This window comes from Octopus bimaculoides, chromosome 3, assembly GCF_046866305.1.
Source record: "Octopus bimaculoides isolate indiv1 chromosome 3, ASM4686630v1, whole genome shotgun sequence".
NCBI classification, from domain to species: Eukaryota; Metazoa; Mollusca; class Cephalopoda; order Octopoda; family Octopodidae; genus Octopus; species Octopus bimaculoides.
In genome coordinates, this window is record NC_142930.1 from 153,749,261 (window position 1) to 153,773,770 (window position 24,510).

The 24,510-nt window shown below is 39.2% G+C and overlaps 1 protein-coding gene across 1 annotated transcript in view; it reads left to right on the forward strand.

Moving 5' to 3' along the window:
- Window positions 1–2,264: 2,264 nt before the first annotated feature.
- The window catches only part of LOC149136766 (UDP-D-glucose 4,6-dehydratase-like), a 33,401-nt gene continuing 11,155 nt past the window's right edge, over window positions 2,265–24,510 (forward strand). Inside the window, exons 1-9 of the mRNA XM_089348422.1 lie at window positions 2,265–2,301; window positions 5,977–6,159; window positions 10,671–10,728; window positions 15,229–15,295; window positions 16,484–16,552; window positions 17,446–17,536; window positions 21,235–21,377; window positions 23,289–23,387; window positions 24,242–24,301. Coding sequence (XP_089204548.1) covers window positions 2,265–2,301; window positions 5,977–6,159; window positions 10,671–10,728; window positions 15,229–15,295; window positions 16,484–16,552; window positions 17,446–17,536; window positions 21,235–21,377; window positions 23,289–23,387; window positions 24,242–24,301 — 807 coding nt within the window. The remainder of the gene's footprint in view (window positions 2,302–5,976; window positions 6,160–10,670; window positions 10,729–15,228; window positions 15,296–16,483; window positions 16,553–17,445; window positions 17,537–21,234; window positions 21,378–23,288; window positions 23,388–24,241; window positions 24,302–24,510) is intronic.

Genomic DNA, 24,510 nt, shown 5'->3' on the forward strand with positions numbered 1-24,510 from the left:
TTCAGAAATCGTCTCAGAGAAGATATTCTCCTTGTTAAATGATGATAATGATGTTGCCATAGAAACCACGACAAAGCAGACTGGTGTCTGGTGTAGCCTTCCAGCTTGCCAGCCCTGGTCAAAGCATCCAACCCATGCCAGCATGGACAACAGACGTTAAATGACGATGATACTGATGACACATATACACATGTACACATAAGCAAAATCTACTTGGTTTTCAACTGATGCTGAAACAAACCAATAACAGAACTTGCTTCTATCTGGTCACTTGACATGCAAGGGGCAACAACTCAATCTTTCTCACAACAAAATCCCACTCATTTGAAAAAACAAAAACTGATTAAATAATGCAGCCTAAATACACTGTGTGTGGAAAAAGATGTGAAGGAAAGAGGCGGAAAAGGGTTAATAGTTACCAACAGTATTAATAGGTTTCCGGAAAGGCACAATTCCAAATGTATAGTTAAAAATACCCCTTCCATGGAAGATTACTGGTGCAATACCGGTATATTTTGTGAATTTCACCTGAAGCCACTTCAGCCATGGCTGTCCTTCAGAACTCAGCTGCAGAAAAAGATCATTCTCTCCAAAGGAGTATACAGGGATCAGAGGGGTTCTGTTTAAAAGAGAAACAGGAAAACATTATTTTTGAATTGTACAGGTTTATTCTTTTTACCATTTTCCTTGACCCAGTCCTGTAACCGGGCTCACCCACTGCATTACCATTAAAAGATTTATTCAATTATGTTAACCTTATCACTTAATCTGATACTACATGGCTTACATCACTTTAGAGTTACCTCCTACCCATGAACTTAAAACCTCAACAAGATATTTGATCTGGTATACACAATCATTGATAAACATATCCATGTATGCATGCATGCATACATACATGCATACACACACATACATGCATACATACATACATACCTAGTTTTCCTGACTTACTTTAGCTAGAAAATTATCATATGTACAAAACTCTAACAGAATTCTTCCTCTCTTTTACTCAGCATTTGGCAGAAGTACATTCCTTTTGGGGACTTCTTTTATAAAATTAGAAAAAAAATCTTCCTGACTGACCAAAAGCAATTTCAGGTTAGTTTTATAGCAAATTAGTTAGATGTGTAGTGAAACTAACACCTCGATCGCCAATACATACAAAACTACCTATCGCCATTAGATACAAAACTACTATCGCCATTCTTCTCATTTAAATATAAACAAACGCGGGCGTAGCGGAGAACCCATTCCTTGTCATCACGTGACTGATTATTATTCGAAGCGGCAACTTCTTCGAACCGTTCCCGCCAGAACGCAAACTGACCAATCACGGCCCCTAATAAGGTCACGTGATAGAGTATTTTTCTGAAGTCTTCGGGAGCCGGTAGTTTGTTATAAATAGCTTTAACTCGGCGGCCAAATTCGTCTCGGTTCAGTTTCTCTTTGAGATCTGTTCCGTGTACCACACGACAGCAGCAGCAGCAGTTCCAGCGACACATCAACAGCTTCGTCCAACGATGACCACCCACCGCCGTCGCCACACCAGCAACACGAGTCTACGACTACTGACCAGCATCATCGTCATGACCAACACAATTCTACGATTACTACTAACCAGCATCAATCTCCACCAGCGTCTACACGACTTACTATGTACACCAAACTAAACCACCGCGGCACATCTCTCTCTTCGATTCTGTTAGGTGACTCAGCTTCACCACGATAAATAAACAGACAAGAATTTCAGCCAGCGACGAACATCTGTATAACAAGAATCACAGCCCGGCATGGAAGCCACAACATCACAACTAGTGATCGCACTGCCACACTCACAGCCTCAACTACTTTCACATACAGACTTTTCCTATAGTGTACTCAGAACTGGTAAAAATGCTCACATGTTACTGACTCTTTCTATCTGGTGTAATATCTCACATACACATACATGTATCACTCACATACACACTTTTCTTTGTACGACGGCCTGTCTTTGATCATGTTATTATATGTCGCATTCACACTCACACTTACACTTTTATGCAACAATAAATATCTGTTACGGTTGTGGTGTTTCATTACTGGTCGTCTATGTTATCGTAGTATAACATATTTGTATATCATCTCTGATATATTATTTTGTGTTCGACCGTGTGACACGTTTAAATAAAAGGAGTCCTCTGATTTTTCATTCGTCACCATTTCTCCTTTTTGAGTTCGCACGGTCGTTCTTACAGATGTCAATTTACCTGGAATAAACAATGGCGTTATTATTACCAAGAGCTGAAATTAATGCAGGTAAGATTTTACAGCTCTTGCATTACTCCATCACAGTCTATGAGCTTTTCATCCTTCCTTTGTACACACACACACACACACACACACACACACACACACACACACACACACACAAACACACACACACACACACACACACACACACACACACACACACACACACACACACACACACACACACACAGCGGCGAGCTGGCAGAAATGTTAGCACGCTGGGCGAAATGCTTAGCGGTATTTCGTCTGCCGCTACGTTCTGAGTTCAAATTCTGCTGAGGTCGATTTTGCCTTTCATCCTTTCGGGGTCGATTAAATAAGTACCAGTTACGCACTGGGGTCGATATAATCGACTTAATTCGTTTGTCTGTCATTGTTTGTCCCCTCTGTGAGTAGCCTCTTGTGGGTAGTAAAGAAATAACACACTTATTATTATGAGGATATATACCTCTTAAAGGGATATTAGCATCCAAGTTTCCCAGTTTAATCTAGTGTATTGGTGAAATACTAAAAATATGTTAGCTTCTCATCGATGTAAATGGGTATATTATCATTTATGTATGAGAAAAGAAAATGGAAAAATCGATAGATAGACGTGATACATATTGAAAAAATTCTAAGTAAAAAATTGTGTTTCAAGCGAGACAACTTTAAACATTACTAAAGCAAAATTTGTGACGGAATGTTGTTGTTGTTTAACCCGAGGTCCTCCTTGATCTGTTTAGCCAGAGGTCTGCCACGATCGAAAAAACCTATATACAAAGGTGTTTCAACCGTATCCAGTCCTTGCTTTTGTATGTCTATTTCATCCTAAGCGTCCTTTCGTTTTAAAGACTGTAGATGATAGCATAGAGACATCATCTTCTGGCTTGAAATGGTACTTTATTACGAGATATTGCTAATCGGTTTATTAATGAAACAATAAAACACCACAACTGACCAATCAGTCAGTTTTCTAGCCAATAGATAGAAAGAGCCTGGTAGAAATAGCAGGTAGATCTCTCATAAACCATTCATTCTACAGTCTTGAAAAGGGAAGAACACTTGATTGTTATTATCAACTTGTGTCCAAACCAAATCTTTTTTAATTTCCCATAAGAAATACGCTAGTAAGTTTTTATTTTTTTCAGTTTGCCACAAAGTCATAAAGACTGAGAACTGCTATATTATTGGGGGGGGGGGGGGGGGCAGGGAGAGAGAGAGACCTTATTAAATAAGGTAGTTCTGTATAAAAGATAGAATCATTGTGACAGGAATGCTGTTGATCACAAGTGTGCTAGATCAGAGGTCGTTGTTGGCACTCCATCGCTTACGACGACGAGAGTTCCAGTTGATCCGATCAACGGAACAGCCTGCTCGTGAAATTAACGTGCAAGTGGCTGAGTACTACACAGACACGTGTACCCTTAACGTAGTTCTCGGGGATACTCAGCGTGACACAGTGTGACAAGGCTGGCCCTTTGAACTACAGGTACAACAGAAACAGGAAGTAAGAGTGAGAGAAAGTTGTGGTGAAAGAGTACAGTAGGGTTCGCCACCATCCCTTGCCAGAGCCTCGTGGAGCTTTAGGTGTTTTTTCACTCAATAAACACTCACAACGCCCGGTCTGGAAATCGAAACCGCGATCCTATGACCGCGAGTCCGCTGCCCTAACCACTGGGCCATTGCGCCTCCACACACACGCATATAAATGTAGCCTAACCTGAGATTTATAATTAACGATATGTTTACTACAGTAAACAGATTTGTTGCTTACCACAGCAAATCCAAATTTGGAACCTTTGAAGGTGGTTCTCAAGCATGGCCTTAGTTCATTGGCTGAATTAGTAAAAGAATAACTCTGACTTCACGCATCACTGTATCTTTAGTCAGTCTGAAAAGACTGGTTCACATTAAAAACAAGTTTCCTTTTAGTTCACTTAGATCGACACCACAAAGAGTGCATTGTACTGGCCTTTTGATCTTTAGAGAGTTAACGTGTGTGATAGAGAAGGTGCCATGAAATATGATTAATGCTCTACTTTTCCAGCATGTGTCATCAAAACATGCTGGGGAAAATAGAACTTTAAATATGTTGCATTGTGTGCACATATATTGGGATGGAAGCAAAAAAGAATCAAGATTTCAGCTCTCCTGTGTGTGGGCCACAACAAGTCTGACATCACCAAGCAGCTCAACATCGCAGAGAGGCTCAAGAATGGGAAAGACCTCAAAGATCGACCGCAATCAGGCAAAGCTCAAGTTGTCAACCGTTTGGCTGTGAGAAAGGCCTTCAAAAGTGATCCAAAGCTCAAAATGACAGTGCTCATGAAGAACATCTCAACAACATCTTGGTGGCCATGGTGTCCAAGGCAACCAACTGGTACTTAGAAACAAATACCACAAATGTGATAACAATTCTATTCCACTTCAACAGCCATTTGGCAAACCAAACCTTGCAAAACCAGCATTCTCTCTAAAATCTAATTTTCTGTTGCACAATCTAATCTGTCTAGCAGTAATCTATAAATTCAGTAAAGCTCTGTTTATTCTTCATCAAAACCATACTTGGCAACCACATGGTTCCAGGTTTGGTCCTTGCAGGATAAAACTATGTAAGAGGCCATTGTGTGTGTGTGTGCGTCTGAACTAACTGGCTAACTGTGGTTCTGCAATTGTATTTTTATTATGGATATCAGTGAGGTAAGTAAAGAAGAAAAAGTTTCAGCTATGAAATGAAAACCAAATTGTTTGCAGAGAACTTACCCCTGTATTTTGGCAATCACCAATGAGATATATATTATGTATAACATTAATATTAGTATACTAAAACATATAAAATGATAGACAGCCAAGTAAATAGACAGACAGACATAGTTAGTCAGACAGATACATACACATATGTACAATAGAAGCTTCTTTCAGTTTCTGTCAACCAAATTCACTCTCAAGGCTTTCATCAACCTGGTTTTATAGTAGCAGATGCTTGGGGCAAAATGTTGCATAGTGAGATTAAACCAGAAACCACATGGTTAGGAAACATTCTTCTTTACCATATAGCCATGCCTACACTAAGAAAGTAAACAAGTATATAATGACATAAATAATATATAAATATATGCATAAATCCATATATATATATGTACATACCTACATCTACATGTATACATACATGCATATATGGGTACAGGACATCACAAAAACGTTAAACACAATGAGAAACGAAAACATAAAGATGAAGACAGAAAACGAACTTTTTTTTTCGAACAACGAAAAAAACAAACAGAGAAACGAGACATGCAACATAAAGAATATTTCCCTTCTTCAGTTGTCTCTGTTCCATCTACTCCGCGTTTCGAAGGCAAGGACAATACACGACTTCGTTGGAACAGTCTTTCCCGCAAAGCAAATTAATTAATTAAATTTGTAATTTTTTGCGAAGGGTGAAAGTGTAAATAAGAACAGGACAGTGAGAACAAGACAGAACAGTGAAAACAAACGGTAAGGGCTGTTAGGCCAAGACGATAGAAAAATTATTATTTTGAACGCGAAGTTAGATGTGAATGAGAGACAAAAAAAATTCACGTCTTCTCTATAGGAAGGCAGGAAGTAGAAAGAAAGAAGAAATACTTTGTTAAATGTCTTTTCCTTTATTTAATGGTGATATAATTGCTTTCATATATTAATTTATATAATGTGGTGTTTGGGCTGTGACGAGCTATGTGTTGTGGTGGAGAGGGGTGAGGCAAACAGAGGTGAAGCCAGATCGGAAGTCGGTGACACGCTGTCGAAGGCTAGCACGTGGGGCCAGTGAGAAAACAGCGACGTTACGAGAAAGACGTGTTCTGATTAGGAGCGATCGTGTACCCCGCTGCGGTCGGCAAGGTAAGGTCCAACGCTTCATTCTGTCCTTTTACTTATGACCTCCCAAAGTCTGGGGGGTAAAACCCTGTAGGTGTATATCGGTGAATGGGGCATTCGCACTATACTGCTGTCTTATATATCCATGCGGTTAGAAAATGACCCAGATTTAATCTTAATGTAGTAGTTAACCGGTAAATTCCACGTCGATGAATGTATACATGTGAAATGCGGATATATACATTATATACACATCTATGTATGTGTGTAGAAGACAGGGAAAGCCCCCGGCCCATCAGGAATCACTGCAGAGATGCTCAAAATATCTGGCAGTGTTGGCTACAGCCTAGTCACCCGTATTACGAACCAGGTGATACACGAAGGAGTCATACCCAATGACTGGTGTAGCAGCACCATAGTAAACTGCTACAAAGGTAAAGGTGATGCTTTAGATACTAATAATTACAGAGGCATCAAGCTGTTAGATCAGGTTATGAAAGTTACGGAGAGGGTCATAGCCCAACTAATTAGGGAGCGAATCAATTTAGATGAGATGCAGTTTGGGTTCGTGCCAGGTAAAAGCACCACTGATGCCATATTTCTAGTGAGACAGCTGCAGGAGAAATATCTAGCCAAGGATAAACCTCTGTACCTGGCCTTCGTTGACATGGAGAGAACCTTTGACAGGGTCCCCCGATCCCTTATCTGGTGGTCAATGAGGAAACTTGAAATAGAAGAATGGTTAGTAAGAGCTGTGCGAGCCATGTACAGAGATGCTGTCAGTAAGGTGAGCGTTGGAAATGAGTACAGTAATGAATTCCGGGTAAAGGTAGGGGTCCACCAAGGTTCTGTCCTCAGCCCCCTCCTATTTATCATAGTCCTCCAAGCGATCACAGAGGAATTCAAGACAGGTTGCCCCTGGGCGCTCCTCTATGCTGATGACCTTGCACTAATTGCGCAGTCACTATCAGAACTAGAGGAGAAGTTTAAGGTGTGGAAGCAAGGACTAGAATCGAAGGGCCTTAAAGTCAACCTAGCAAAAACCAAAATCCTAATAAGTAGGAAGGTAGATAAAACACAAACCCCTTCAGGTAGATGGCCCTGCTCAGTATGCAGTAAAGGAGTAGGTAGTAACTCTATAAGATGTACCCGGTGCAAGCTATGGACACATAAGAGGTGCAGCAATATCAAAGGCAGATTAACTACGAAGTTAGTTTTTGTATGTGGCAGATGTTCAGGTGCAATAAACACTGTAAACAAACAGGAAACAACTTCTATCTCATTCCAGGGTGAAAAACTAGAGGTAGTCGATAGCTTCCGCTATCTGGGTGACCAAGTTAGTAGTGGGGGTGGGTGCGCTGAAAGTGTAACTGCTAGAATAAGAATAGCCTGGGCCAAGTTTAGAGAGCTCTTACCTCTGCTGGCGACAAAGGGACTCTCACTCAGAGTAAAAGGCAGACTGTATGACGCATGTGTACGAACAGCCATGCTACATGGCAGTGAAACATGGGCTGTGACTGCTGAGGACATGCGTAAGCTCGCAAGGAATGAAGCCAGTATGCTCCGCTGGATGTGTAATGTAAATGTGCATACCCATCAGAGTGTAAGTATCTTGAGAGAAAAGCTGAACATAAGAAGCATCAGTTGTGGTGTGCAAGAGAGACGATTGCGCTGGTTTGGACATGTGGTGAGAATGAATGAGGATAGCTGCGTGAAAAAATGCCACTCCCTAACAGTTGAGGGAACCCGTGGAAGAGGTAGGCCCAGGAAGACCTGGGCTGAGGTGGTGAGGCAAGACCTTCGAACATTGGGCCTCACCGAGGCGATGACTACTGACCGAGACCTTTGGAAATGTGCTGTGCATGAGAAGACCCGGCAAGCCAAGTGAGATCGTTGCCAGGGCCTCTGGACTGGCTCTTGTGCAGGTGGCACATAAGATGTACCATCCTGAGCGTGACCGTTGCCAGTACCGCCTGACTGGCCTTGTAGGGTTTTCGAGCGAGATCGTTGCCAGTGCCTCTGGACTGGCTCTTGTGTGGGTGGCACATAAAAGACACCATTTCGAGCGTGGCCGTTTTCGTGCGGGTGACACGTAAAAGCACACTTGGCCAACACCTCTTTTACCTCCGTAGGTATAATTGGGCCTTCACAGCATTCTGCCTCACGTGCTGAGAATCGCAGCCCACCAGCGAGGAAGCCCTTTAGGGACTCCCCATGCTCAAGCATGTCACTCTGCCCAAACAACCAGGCAAAATGCTTTAAGGTGATGGCACAAGACTGTTCTCACCGCCAGCACTCCAGCCCTAGATTCCATAACCTCATCTAAATTCTTAACTAGTTCCCTTTCTATTCTCGATCTATCTAAACTTAGCTGATTGCTAAATCTAATAGACTCTAAACAAATGGCTCTCTTGAGGGTGTGCTACCATCTATTATTAATGATGGCGCCACATAGTGCCCTCTGTACTAATTCCTTAATTTGGGCACGGAAGGCTTCACAAGTCAAAATAGACTTATTCATCTTCCAGTACCTGGGTCCCTGGCTATGACATTTAACTATACGCACCTCACATGTCATAAATTTGTGATCTGTGTAAGGTACAATACAAAATTGTGGACAACTAAAAGTATTCCAATCTCTTTCTCTATTGAATACCCTGTCTATATAAGATTTATGTGAGCCGTCGTTATTACTCCACGTCCAATGTGGAACACTCGGCTTATCCAGTCTGTAACGGTCTACTAGATTATAGCTCTCTAGTAGACCCTTGAGGCCAGGATTTCTCCTCCTATGAGTTGAGCCAACACTATCCACCTGTGCATCGAGGATAGTGTTAAAGTCTCCTAACAGAACTACCGTTTTTGACGTCACTAGAAAGTGCTCTAAGTCTCGATAAAAACCAGACTGCCTACACTCCTTAGGAGCATAGACAGCCAGCAACCTGAAGGACTGTTTACTCTTGTGAGTCACATCTAGAATGGCCATTTCAAAGCTGACGTCTCTGATATCCTCTGGATACCTTCCCTTCAGTTCCAAAAATAGGCCCGTGTCCATTTTTACGAATCTAATATTTAGGGGCGTATCTTTAGTTATTTTGAAAACTCGAGCCTTGTGGTGCGCTCTTATGATGGTAGACAACGGCTCATTTTTTTTTCCATGTATGAAACAATTCTTTCTTGTGTTTTGGGGAGGGGTTTGGTAAAAGGTTTCACCATGGGGTTGGTTTGGGGAATTTTGCTTTGTGTCTCTGTTCTGTGCTTAACTGATTTTTTTTTGTTTGGGGAGGGGACTCTGAGACTTATGCTTTTTCTCTTTTGTACAATACTGTGGTATACTCTATTTCATCGCTCTTATCTGTTTCTTTTTTTCTGCCATTGTTCCCTCTTCCATTTCTGTTGTATTTTCTGGCTTTTCCTTTCTTCCTTTTACCACCTTTGCAGCTTTTTGGGAGGGGGCTTCATCTTTCTTATTCATGCACTTTGAGCAGACGTGACCCTTTTCTCCACATTTGAAGCAACGAGGCCTACGTCCCTCAATGGCTACTCTCATAGTTAGCCCCTCCCCTACAAACACCCTATTGGGCAAATTTTCTAGCATTTCGTTCGACGCTTGAATGACCATCTCGAGCGTCTGGCCTTTCCATTTGATGGTTTCTTTTTTTCTCATTTGTAATATCAACACCACCTCCTCCATGTCACATATGACCGCTGCTGCTACCCACATAATTTCATAACCAGCTGGTATCTCATCATTGTAGACATTTTAGTCATGCTTTTTAGCTCTCTCTAGTTTTGGGCTGCGGAGGCGCAATGGCCCAGTGGTTAGGGCAGCGGACTCGCGGTCATAGGATCGCGGTTTTGATTCCCAGACCGGGCGTTGTGAGTGTTTATTGAACGAAAACACCTAAAGCTCCACAAGGCTCCGGCAGGGGATGGTGGCGAACCCTACTGTACTCTTTCACCAAAACTTTCTCTCACTCTTACTTCCTGTTTCTGTTGTGCCTGCAATTCAAAGGGTCAGCCTTGTCACACTGTGTCACGCTGAACACCCCTGAGAACTACGTTAAGGGTACACGTGTCTGTGGAGTGCTCAGCCACTTGCACGTTAATTTCACGAGCAGGCTGTTCCATTGATCGGATCAACTGGAACCCTCGACGTCGTAAGCGACGGAGTGCCAACAACAGTTTTGGGCTACAAGCCCAATTAGCCCTCTGCAAGAGTTAGCCTGAAAGTCCACACGGAGTGCAGCTTTTAAGCTAGTTTTTAATAAATTAATAGTTAAACAGTATTATTCTTATTGATAATGTAAGCTTAATACAAATACGTAAATAAAAAATGTCTTTTATTTCATTTTATTGAAATTTGATAAATATTTATTTTAAAAATTGGTATTCATTTCATTATTTTTGTATAAACACTGGAGTTCGAATAAAGTAAAATTTTATCATAATAACTACGTAACATTACGTGCTGTGTGACAGGTAACATCCAAATGCATAAATATGCTTTAATTGTTATCTTTTTCCTCTTTCAGTTGACTCACTCAATATATTCCAACGTAGGCTTTTTGTCACTGGTGGAGCTGGCTTTGTGTATGTTCTCTTTTTAATTCCTTTTGTATTATATTTGCTATTCAGAGATCAAAGTAACTTCATTTAAAATAAGTTGACATTCAGTGACTATTTACTCTATCAATTAAAGAAAATTATTCTCTATGTCATATTGTGCATTGTGTCTTGTACCGACTACCGGCCTCCGTGCAGGTGACACGTAAAAGCACTCACTACACTCTCTGAGTGGTTGGCGTTAGGAAGGGCATCCAGCTGTAGAAACACTGCCAAATCAGACTGGAGCCTGGTGTTGCCATCCGGTTTCACCAGTCCTCAGTCAAATCGTCCAACCCATGCTAGCATGGAAAGCGGACGTTAAACGATGATGATGATGATGAAATCCTTAATTTGTTTCCCCTACTTTTCTTGGCTAGAATTAACCACTAAGGTAATGATTCTTTTCCTCAACACTCAGAGTGTGTTTGTAATTAATTAAAATGTTTTAGCCCACAACTTCAATTTGATTATCTGCCTATAGCCTAATGGCATGATGTAGATAGAGAAACAAGATATACTGAATATTATTATTATACAAATTTAAAATTGCCTTATAAATGAATGACATATTTAAATCACAGTATATTATGGTTATAGGAGGCGCAATGGCCCAGTGGTTAGGGCAGCGGACTCACAGTCATAGGATCGCGGTTTCGATTCCCAGACCGGGCGTTGTGAGTGTTTATTGAGCAAAAAACACCTAAAGCTCCATGAGACTCCAGCAGGGGGATGGTGGCAAACCCTGCTGTACTCATCCACCACAACTTCCTCTCACTCTTTCTTCCTCTTCCTGTTTCTGTTGTACCTGTATTTCAAAGAGCCAGCCTTGTCACACTCTGTGTCACGCTGAATCTCCCCGAGAACTACGTTAAGGGTACACGTGTCTGTGGAATGCTCAGCCACTTGCACGTTAATTTCACGAGCAGGCTGTTGCGTTGATCGGATCAACTGGAACCCTCGACGTCATAAGCGACGGAGTGCCAACAACAACATATTATGGTTATATTTGTACTTGTCTCCAAGCTAATGAGTGTACTCTATGTGGTTGCTCATACTGCTCAAAATAACAGCTAAATTTCTTCAAATCACACACAACCATCTTAAAAAATACAACCACACATTACATAATGTAGTCATGAATATGCATAAAGGTGAGATGGTTATAGCTGGAACAACAGCATATTTTTGGGTAAACACCTTCAATTTATTTCATATTTATTATTTTATCAATATTAAATCATCATCATCATCGTTTAACATCTGCTTTCAATGCTGGCATAGGTTAGATGGTTTGACTGGAACTGGTAAGCCAGAGGGCTGCACCAGGTTCCAATCTGATTTGGCATGTTTTCTACAGCTGGCTGCCCTTCCTAACACCAACCACTGCAAGTGTGTAACGGGTGACTTTTACGTGCCACTTACATGACACTAGCAATAGCCTTGACTACAATGACACTGGTAACGGCCACAACTATGATTTCACTTGGCTTGACGAATCTTCTCAAGCACAGCATATCGCCAAGGTCTCAGTCACTTGTCATTACTTTTGTGAGACCCAAAATAAATATTAATCTTAAATGAATATGTGATATAGCATGCTATACTAAAAGAAAAGGAAATGGGGTTGGCTGTGATACATCCTATGGAAACCTGTTTCCAATATTATAAAAGCAAGCCCTCCAATGTGCACACTAAGGGAGACACAAACATGGCTGACCAAAATCAACATGGAGAAGATCCACAGAAATTGAAGCACTGGCAGGCTGCCACACCTAGGGATAAAGATTCCTCTTGTTGGCATCCTACGCTCCACAGGAAGTTAAATGACTAAGATAATGAAAAAGAATACTAAAATGTTTTTTTTTCCCCCAGAGCTGGTTGATCTCATATCTCCTTCACTTGTGCACCTCCAACCCACTTGTTTCTCTACTTTTCATCACTATTGTTACTCTGAACCCCTTCAGTCTAACACCTAACCAATTTCCCTGTCCTTCTTGCTCAGAACATTGATCTTTTAGAATCTTCTCTTTGCTTATGTCTTTTCTGTAGGTGTTGATCTGCAGCAGTTTAAATAGAATGTTAAAAGCTCAATAGTCTCAAAAAGCCCTCAAAGGTTCTGGGTACTGCACTTTGTATCAAACTCAGCAAGCAAAAAACATAAAAATATCTTGATTAATTGAATCCCCTCCTCCGTATCTTGACTATGATGTCACTCACTTGGCTGTTATTGCATCTCAGTGTAATTTTCTTTAGTCTATATATATATTATTAGTTTGAATCAACAGTACTAAGAAAGTATGGCATCACAATATTGTCACAGTGAAGCAGTACAATATTTTTAAAACAATAGATCACATACTGATAAAATGGCATTGACTGGAAAATCTAAGAGAATAAACTAGATTAAAGTGTCATAGCTAGAAAATACTTCAGTTTTGAACTTGGTGTTTTTATTCTATGAATTTTTAGTAGAAAGTGGGTTATACATCTTTAGATGTATACCTGACTTTCCTACTATAAAATTAGAATATAACGGAACGCTGAACTCCAGACCATCAACTTAAACAACACTTATTCAGGTGGTAAATATATACATCTTTAGTTCTTGTTGTTACAGCTTCTGTTGTGTATGAGCATAGTTGTTGAGACGTTATTCTGTAGTTGTGAGCGAGCTGTCGAGTGTAAGTCCGAAAGATGTAGAGAGACAGCTTAACACGTAAAGAGACTGTCTCCAGGCTGGAGTATTAGAGACACTCTTGACACGTCCGTGCTCATGGTCGGCCAACCGAAAAAGAGAAAGATTAAAGCGGGAACGCTTGCTTGTTTAATTCCACGCATGCATGAGACTACGCATGCGCACGGCGTTACTACAAATTCAACTGGTATGTGCTTGCTTGAAATGTGGCAACATGTAACTATTTTGCTTTCAAAAGAATTAGCTTCTCTTATGCTACCAAGTATTGATCAATCTCACATCCCAAATTTGTATGAAGATAAAGATGGTTATACCTTGAGTGTTGTCAGACACTTACCAACCTATATCAGCCAGACAATAGGATCAGTGGTGGTTCCACTTTAGCAATTTACAGAGGTTTAGTAGAAGGGAAGAATGATGATATTTTCGAAGAAACTGAGTGTCATGAACGAACTTGTCTTTGTTTCAGAATAGTTTCTGATCAGAGATTCCTGTAGATAACTTCCAGAAGTCTCTCACCTGATAGTGCTACTAGTTTGAGATAAACTCTGCAAGCAGAGAAGTATCATCAGATGAACCAATCTGAAATGCACCTATCTGAGAGTGATGAAACCATTCTCTACACATTTGTTCAGTGTCTGACTTGTGGAATTACTTCGAGCAGCTGCTGCTGTGTGTAGGATAATTCCAGCTGTCAGCCAAGTCCTTTTTGAAGATTGATCCACTGCCCATCATTAACTGGGCCGGGAAGGTAGTCTTCTGTGTGGTAGCTGTTGCCAAAAATGTTGTGTGGTGGACAAGTTTTAAGAGGGCTGAGAACAAATGCTTTCCTCTTTGGTTAAGCTCTTATCAACTTAAAAAGGAAGGTAAGCATAGAGAGGGAGTAGCTATCCATGAGTGAGTTTTTGAAGGTCGGGTGAGAGTGGCAGAAATGGCAAGAGTGGATTGAATCACTCTAAAATTACACCTGTAGGTCAGAGAATGACTGTTGGAGAGGGTATCTGCCCTTAGTAATCAGGTTGATTTAGGATTTGTGCAGTTCCTGGTGTGGCCCCAAAATAGACATCCTCCTGTATCAGAAGGGCTGTTTTGTCATCAACATGTTTGTATACTATACTCTTTACTCTTTTACTCTTTTATTTGTTTCAGTCATTTGACTGTGGCCATGCTGGAGCACCGCCTTTAGTCGAGCAAATCGACCCCAGGACTTATTCTTTGTAAGCCTAGTACTTATTCTATCGGTCTCTTCTGCCAAACCGCTAAGTTACGGGGACATAAACACACCAGTATCAGTTGTCAAGCGATGTTGGTGGAGGGGGGACAAACACACACACACATACATATACATATATATATATATATATATATATATATATATATATATATACGACGGGCTTCTTTCAATTTCCGTCTACCAAATCCACTCACAAGGCTTTGGTTGGCCCGAGGCTATAGTACAAGACACTTGCCCAAGGTGCCATGCAGTGGGACTGAACCCAGAACCATGTGGTTGGTAAGCAAGCTACTTACCACACAGCCATTCCTGTTTACTTACATTTTATTTTTTTTTTTTAAATCATTCTACTTAACATAAATCTCCACACTTTATGTCTGTCTTTGTATTGTCTCCATCACCTGTCAACCTAGCACTTGGTGTCATTTCTTCTGCCTCTTTAATTTTTGAGTTCAAAAAGGATCAGTTGATGTAATCAACTAAACCCCTCTATCTAAATTGCTGATCTTATACCTAAATTTGAAACTATTATTAATATTTTGTTTTATTTTTGTAGTGGTAGCCATCTTGTGATCCATCTTGTGGAGAAATATCCAGAATACTTCATTGTTAATTATGATAAAGTAAGAAACATTTTCTTCTATTTTATTAGCAAAAACTTAAATTATTTTCTTGTATACTTCTTGGATTTTTCTAAACATATATGTATATTATCCTCTGTGTTCCCAATCTTTACTCCCAGCTACAGGAAGTCCTCGACCAACTCTAGTGGCTTCCCGCCTACATTCATAATCTTCTCTGACTTAATGTTCTTTACCAGATACTTCATCTTATTCTCATTCATTTTCAGCCCCTCACTCATCAATACAGTCTCCACCTCCTGCATCAATTCCTCTGCTTCCCTTACTGTGTTTGTCACCAGAACTCTGTCATCAGCAAGTTCAGCAACTTCAGGAGGGCTGCCTGTCACCTGATAACCTATCAATTTGGTAGGCAAGCTAGTCAGATTGACTACATTCTCACCAGAAACTAAGATACATGGTTGCTCTAAAATGCATAGACTTTCCCGAGTGAAGAATGTACCTCTCTGCATAGGTTAGTCATTGGTGATTTCAGACTACAGGTTAGAAGGATTTCAAGAACCAGACCAAGCTGAAAAAGAAAGATATGGAAGCTTAAGGATCCTTTGGATAATCAAAGATTTAGAGACATCCTAACTAAAGTGTTTAATGAGAAGGAGGTGGAGTTACAGCCATGTAACATAGGGGTTAACTGGAAGTACCTACAAGACTGTGCATAGTGCAGAAAAAAAAATGCCAAAATCAGTACAAATTTGGGGAAAGGTGTTTGACAAAATTCAGAAAGTTTCAAAAATGTCTTTTTATTTTTTTTTCACCAAGAAAGTGTCCCCCATTGTTTTTAAGTTTATAGTGCAAAAACAAATTGAACAAAATTGGTGTCTGGAAAAGAAGGGTTAAAAAGATGATTGCATAAATTTCCTAAAACTTTTTTGCAATGCTGTGTTGAAAAACACATTTGAAAAATCCCTATCAAAATGGAGAAAATCCTCCTTGTGCAGGTGTGCTATTCTGAACATCTGTTAAGGCATTCTATTGTGGAAATTACCCTGCAACAACAGGATACTCAGCTCAACCAGTGTGTGTGTACTTGATATATATATATATATATATATATATATATATATATATATATATATATATACTTATATATATATGTATATGTGTGTGTGTGTGTGTGTGTGTGTGTGTGTGTATAGATAGATAAATATATTTAAGTTTTTCTTTTTGCAGTTGAATTACTGTTCTTCATTGAAACCTCTTGAGCATCTCTGCACAAAACCCAACTACAAATTTATTGAGGTAAGTGATACCACGAATAATTTAACATACACAAAATAGGTTACTTCACCATCTTCATTTGCATACACACACACACACACACACACACACACACACACACACACACACACACACACACACACTATGATATAGGGATATAGAAGAAAACATTAGTGTGTTGGCTGAAATGCCTTGACATTTATTCTGGTTCTTTGAGTTCTGAGATCAATTCCTACGAAAGTCAGCTTTGCTTCACATCTTCCAGTGTCAATGAAGCATGAACCTTAGGTTGTGGACCAGTAGAATCATTAGAGTGTCAAATGAGCTGCTTTGGAATGTCTGTTCTTGCTGTTTGCATTCTTCAGTTCAAATTCTGCTGTGGCCTATTCATGTGGTTGACATAATCCATCACCCAGTCTAACACCATCATTTAATCCTCGAGACTCTTTAGTGGGGTCCACTCTGTTGCAAGCATTCAGGCTAAGGTTCTGGTTTCATGATATACGTCTTTCCTTTCCTTCCTTTAGTCTTGGGGGTTTTATGAAGGGTCATGGGAACTGCTCTTCCCTCATGATTAATAGATAAAAAAAAAAGAGTGAAACTGAGTGAATGGAGAGTATGAAAGTCATTGAGATGGATTCTCCCAGCCTTGTTCTACAGTGTAATGCTATTTTTGTCTAATAAGGTTTTGAAAAAGGTCATGAAGACTGCACTTCTTCTTGACTAAGTGATAAAAAAAAAAAATGCAGTTTCCACGAGGAGAGAAGAATCTTACAGTTCAGGCTATTACTCTTAATCTTAAAGTGAAACAGAAAGTGAAAGTAGTGTTGTCACCCATATATCCAATCAAATCAACCCGGTTCAAATCTCTGATGTAATAACTAAAATTTTGATTTCTTGTTGCTTTTTTTCAGGGAGATATTTGTGATCCTCAAACTGTATACGATGCACTTAAAAACAACAACATTGACACTATCCTCCATCTTGCTGCTGAATCGCATGTCGGTATGTGGATATATCTTATAAAATACAGCTTGTCATCATCATCATTGGTTTTTTATATACATTTTCCATGTTGCATGACTCAGTGGCTCACAATCATGAGGTTGTGAGTTCGATTCCTGGACCAAATTGTGTGTTGTGTTCTTGAACAAGACACTTTATTTCATGTTGCTCCAGTTCACTCAGCTGTGGAAACGAATCATGACGTCACTGGTGCCAAGCTGTATCGGCCTTTGCCTTTCCTTTGGATAACATTGGTGTTGTGGAGAGGGGAGGCTGGTATGCATGGGTGACTGCTGGCTTTCCATAAAACATTTTTAGCAGTCTTATACTTTGGAGGGGAACTTTCTAGGTGCGATCCCATGGTCATTCATGACTGAAGGGGTCTTTACCACTTCCATGCTGATATGGGCTGGATGGTTTGACAAAAACCAATGAACCAGAGAACTGCATCAAGCTCACATGTCTGCTTTGACTGCCCTTCCTAATACCAACGACCTCACGCATTGTACTGAGTACCTTTTATGTGACACCAGCACTAGTGAGGTCACCAAGTAACATGTAAGACAAGACCCTTCAACTGGTGGTGGCGGTATAGTATTAAGGGAGGGTGCTTGATGCCAGATAATGAGAAGTTAAAGTATGATAAAGGGACAGAAACAGGCATCATGCAGTAGAAGAGGTACAGGGTTGCTGAGACTCCCCTCGGTCATGACTGACCATGGGATTACACCTAGAAAGTCATCCTCTGAGGCACAAGTTTTTATGGAAGACCAGCAGTCGTCCATGCGTACCAGCCTCCCCTCTCCACGCCACCAGTGTTATCCAAAGGAAAGGCAAAGGGGCCGATACAGCTTGGCTCCTGTGACATCGCAACTCATTTCTACAGATGAGTGAACTGGAGCAACGTGAAATAAAGTGTCTTGCTCAAGAACACAACACACTCCCTTTTCAGTTTGTAAGATAGAAATTTAAATGTAATAAAATGTTTTAAAAGAAATTTAAAGTGCCTATGTAATAACTGTAAACCTACTTTTAGGCCACCCTGTGTATATATATATATATATATATATATATATATATATATATATATATACAGGGTGGCCTAAAATATATATATATATAATAAGGTTATGAAGGGTATTGGATTCAACCAAACCCAAAGATACAGGTCATACCAAGTAAGTGCTGTATACCGACTAGTTTTGCCCCATTCATTGTATAAACAAGAGTGGGGTATATAACATAGGTCATGTATTAGCGTGTGTATGTATAAAGAGAGAAAAGGATAAAGCGAACAATGGCAAAGTTAGAAATATATTTTATGGATAAAGTCTTACAGCTATTTCAGGGAAAATCCAATGTATCCCTTCATCGGAGACGGTAATAGTAGAAGAATGGATTATTACATCTATAGGAGGAGAGTTGTAGTAAGACGTGAGAATAACTGACCATACAACTGCTCACTACTGTTCCTCACTTGAATTGCTTCTTTCCCCCTTCCCTTCCTGTCTTGACCTCTTAACCCTACACACATCTCTCACTTGATTTGGGCTATCCTTTGAGTAAACAACGCACAGAGTACACTGGACATGATATGATATATATCCACCTTTGCTCCTACAATCAACTCCGGAAAATGCCCACAAGGATTCTTTACATGGATGTTTACTGCTGGAATGAAGCTCCACTCCAAGTACTGTTTCTTCTTTGTTCTTTTTTCAGCACATCGCTCTCACGTCTTACTACAACTCTCCTCCTATAGATGTAATAATTCATTCTTCTACTATTACCGTCTCCGATGAAGGGATACATTGGCTTTTCCCTGAAACAGCTGTAAGACTTTATCCATAAAATATAATTCTATCTTTGCCATTGGTCTCTTTATCCTTTTCTCTCTTTATACATACATACATACATACATACATACATACATATATATATATATATATATATATATATATATATATATATATATATATATGTATATTACCTTTGTACTTGGCTTTTGTTGACATGTAAATGTTAAATTAATTCTGTATTAACACTGCCTACTCCATTGTTGTTAATTATATGTGTGTGTGCGTGTGTGTATTTATAATGTATTTATATGCATATATGTGTATATGCTCATACAAACCCATGCACATATATGTTCAAGACAAAAATTAATACATTGTATTAGTTATTAGTTTAACTCTCAATGAGTGATTAAGAAAGTGGAAGTGTCTGACATTCTGAGCTTAAGTTCGTCTTCGAAAATTATCTAAAAGAAAGAAAATGTGTACAGGAAAGAAAGAAAAATGTGAGAGATTAAGAAATATGTGTTGTCCTGTCTTAAGTCATGTTGAAAATGGTGGAGGTCAAATGACTAGAAGTGACACACAAGGAATGAAGTAACAAACATGCACACACACACATACATAGACTAGTGTGGTGTGAAAAGTATTGCTTCCCAACCCCATGGTTCTGGGTTCAGTTCCATTGCATAGCAACTTGAGCAAGTGTCTTCTATAGCCTCAGGCAAATGAAAGTCTTATGAGTGGATTTGGTAAATGGAAACTGAAAGAAGCCTGTCGTGTGTGTGTGTGTGTGTGCATATGTATATAAAGTATATATATATATATATATATATATATATATATATGTAGACGGTTTAGATATAGATTCAAGGTTGAATATGGTACTTATGCGTAGGCACCCGAATATCGTATCCCAAAAGGATAGGTGATCAAAATCAAAAAATAAGCAACACGGATTTCAAAGGTGATTGCAGTACACACGTTTCATGCTACTCCAATTTATTTAAGTAATGCGAGCATTACATTAAATGCAATATGAAGAGCAATCTTCAGCTGCATGAAAATGCAGAAAATTACTGTAGAAAAGACATATTATAAATTTGGCAACATTTCAAATCCAAGTGGGAGAGAGAATACATAAAAATCCAAATGTGAGGAAGAATACATATATATAAAGGAGAATATATGTATGTATATAAAGAGAGAAAGAGGTCACAAAAGTGACAGAGGGTAGTGACTAGCACCACTTTTGCTAATGATAAGAGTTAAACCAACTCAAAACCACAAATGCACTGTTTCAAGTGACTGACAAATGGACGTGAGTCCCCAGTGTACATAATTGGATTGCGATTTCGGATTTTGATGTAGACCATCTTAATCCTCATCAGCAATACTTAACGCCTCGGGTTAAACTCAACTACCTCTGTCAGTCTTATAAGAAAACCACTGAAAACGTGTGCTTATTTCCAAATCTGTAAAAGTATAAACAACACTTTAGGTTCTAATTGCTAATAAACCACCTTTTTTTTAATTTGGTGCATGTGTGTATGTATGTGTGTGTGAGAGAGTGTATGTGTACTTGATAATAAAAGATATAAAGGCGCATGTTAGGATTTGATTACAGTAATAAAAACAAAAGCTAACAAAACAATCATTCTTTTGATAGTACTGCGTTTGCTTACAACGATGATCAGTATCAACATGTGGTATTTTCTAAGAGTAAGGTACACTCCATGAGTTAAACATCTTGATCAATATGTACCACTGATTTCTTGGCTGCTTGTTCTACCCTCTCTTCATTCAACCTTTCATGCACTCCCAATATTTATTTATAATACTGACTAACACAACACCTAATATGTTTTATTGTACTTTTTCCTTTTTCTTTTGATTTTTCAGATTTGTCATTTGAAAATCCCCTGAAATTTTCATTGACAAATGTTTATGGAAGCCATGTTCTCATAAATGCTGCTAAAGATCTGAATATAAAATTATTTTTCCACATGAGCACAGATGAAATATATGGTGGTGCACATAATGAAGTGAGTTTTTTGACATTGATATTAATTAAAAGTGATCATAATTATTAATTCAACAGATTTAAGCTATTTCAGAAATAAAACAACAGGCTTGAAATTCTGCTACATCTTTTTCCTTTTGTTTTATAAAATCAGTCCTACAAATTGTCTCATGAATAATGTTGCAATCAGAGCAAATATTGTTGTTGAATCAAGAGGATACACAAGCATAGTTTCCTGTAGAATATTATACACATTTCATAAAACATGTTTACAAATTAAAATCTAAATTTAGCAAATCCATTAACATTAGAATTGTTCAGTGTTACTGAACTGAAGACTTCAGTAAAAAAAAAAAACATTAATTTCATGTGTTCTCACAGATTATTACGAAATATGCATATTTAGTAAAATCACATTACTCAGAAAACTTTCAAAGAGAAACATCAGGAATCTCTGAAAACCAGCTTTATCTTGAGAATAAAATGAACAGAATCCTTCTTTGAATAGAATATTGCTAAAAGCTGGAAATACTTTGGATCAATTTCTTTGTCATTACATAAAGTTTTCAAAAATTATTCATGACACATGCCAAATCCAATGGCAAATTGGGCCAAGATGATTAAGAAATTCTGGTCTGAGGCTAAATTCCAGTGTGATAGTAGCAATTCTGTAAATCCACAAGGAAATCGAAGTCACTATTATGAGATAGAAATGCACTTATCAATTGGGTAGTGTTGTCACCATGAAGAGCAGTGAAATGAAAGCTGTTGTACCTGCTTATATCAAAGAAGACAAGGTAATTTGAAAGTGAGATATCTTGGACATGGACATGATACAATATCAGTAATGTAATTCAAGCTATAAACTTTATTGTTGATTATCCAGTACCCTATCCCGTTAGTCATCCATGTCCTCATACATATACATACACAACCAAAACTTTTAAGATTTTACTTCTCTTAGATAATTACTCTCAGTTTTAGGGTGTATATTTGAAATATTGTTTTAGTTTACTGCATTTCAAATAAAATTAGTAAGGTTAACATTACTTGAAAATGGATTGACATCATCGAGTACCAAACAAATTGTCTTGCAATATTTACCGAGCACTCCTTTGTCTTCTGAGTCCAAATTCCACCTGGACCAATTTTGCATTTCAGTATTATTATGTCAATAAAATAAAGTTAAATCAAATATCAAGGTTAATATCGTCGTCATCGTCATCGTCGTTTAACGTCCGCTTTCCATGCTAGCATGGGTTGGACGATTTGACTGAGGACTGGTGAAACCAGATGGCTACACCAGGCTCCAATCTGATTTGGCAGTGTTTCTACAGCTGGATGCCCTTCCTAACGCCAACCACTCAGAGAGTGTAGTGGGTGCTTTTACGTGTCACCCGCACAAAGGCCAGTCAGGCAGTACTGGCAACGACCACGCTCATCTCGCTCGAGAAACCTCATGTGTCATCCGCACAAGAGCCAGTCCAGGGGCACCAGCAACGATCCCGCTCGAAAATTCCACAACAACCCCACAAGAGCCAGTTCAGGGGCACCGGCAACAATCTCGCTCGAAGAAATTTCATGTGTCACCAGCACAAGAGCCAGTCCAGGGGCACTGGCAACGATCTCGCTCGAAAAACCTCATGTGTCTCCCGCACAAGAGCCAGCCCAGGGGCACCGGCAATGATCCCGCTTGGAAGATTTCATGTGTCGCCCGCACATGAGCCAGTCCAGGGGCACTGGCAACGATCCCGCTTGAAAGACTTCATGTGTCGCCCGCACATGAGCCAGTCCAGGGGCACTGGCAACGATCCCGTCCCGCTCATATATAATGTATCATAATATCCCTTAAAATGGGAGGCTTTGTTTCTATGTTAGAAATTACAAGGCATGTACGCTAATCGAAATATTTCCTTTCCATATTTATTACAAGATATGTTGTGAGGAAAGCAGTTTCCAACCAAGCAATCCATATGCTGCAACTAAAGCTGCAGCAGAGTGCATTGTGATGTCATACTGGAGAACTTACAAGGTAAAAAGCATTTTTTTCTACTGTGTATATTTGTTGATATTGTGGGTGTCCAGCTTCTACTGAAACCATCACCAACAATTTACCTTGGCACAGACATGACAGTGTAGTTAAGAAGGTGTATTCACAACTACACGTTTTTTTTTAGATTCAGCCCCAATGTTACATCCTTGAGTGAGTACTTTCTACTATTGCCCCGGACTGACCAGTGTCTTTTTAATGAATTTGATAGACAGAAATTCTATAAAACTTGTATGAGAACATATATACACATGTGTGTGAGTGTGTGTGTGTGTATTTCACTTGGCATTGCCAATACTAATAACATGATGTACAACTCAATATGTGCATACTTCTGAACAAAGATTTAGTCGAGTGCAGAGCAGTAATAAGAAAAAGAGATGACAAAGGAATAAACGATTATCTTATGAACTTACGTTCATATATCTATCTATCTATCTATCTATCTATCGATATATATATATATATATATATATATATATATATATATATATATATATATATATATATATATATATATAGACCTCGCTCAAATGACTTTTCACGTGCCACCGGCACAAGTGCCAGTAAGGTGACGCTGGTAACAATTAGGCTCAAATGGTGCTTTTTACGTGCCACCAGCATGGAAGCCAGACAGCTGCTCTGGCAATGATCACGCTCGGATGGTGCTGTTAGCGCTAGCCATGTTAGTATGGAAAACAACCGTAAAACAAATGAACATGATTGTTTCTCACCCAACCTCACCATTATAAGTTACCTCTAATCATAAATGATGACTGCTTCTTCACCAGTAGTTACCTGCAATTATGATTATTTCTCACTTTCCTTATTAATAGTTACCTGTGATTATGATCCGTGCCAACAACATATATGGACCTCACCAATACCCTGACAAGGCAAGTTAAAAATATTCCATCAACATCTCAGATTATTTTAGTATTTTTGCTTTCTTTTTGTGTTCATGTTGTTCTTTAGCTTCAAGTTAGCACTAATCAAAATGGATTCACGGTCAAAAGCATTCCAGTCTTTGAAGAGAATATTGCTAAAAGCTCAAAACACATTGGGCTAATTTTCCTGCCATTACTCAACACCAGTAAAAAACATT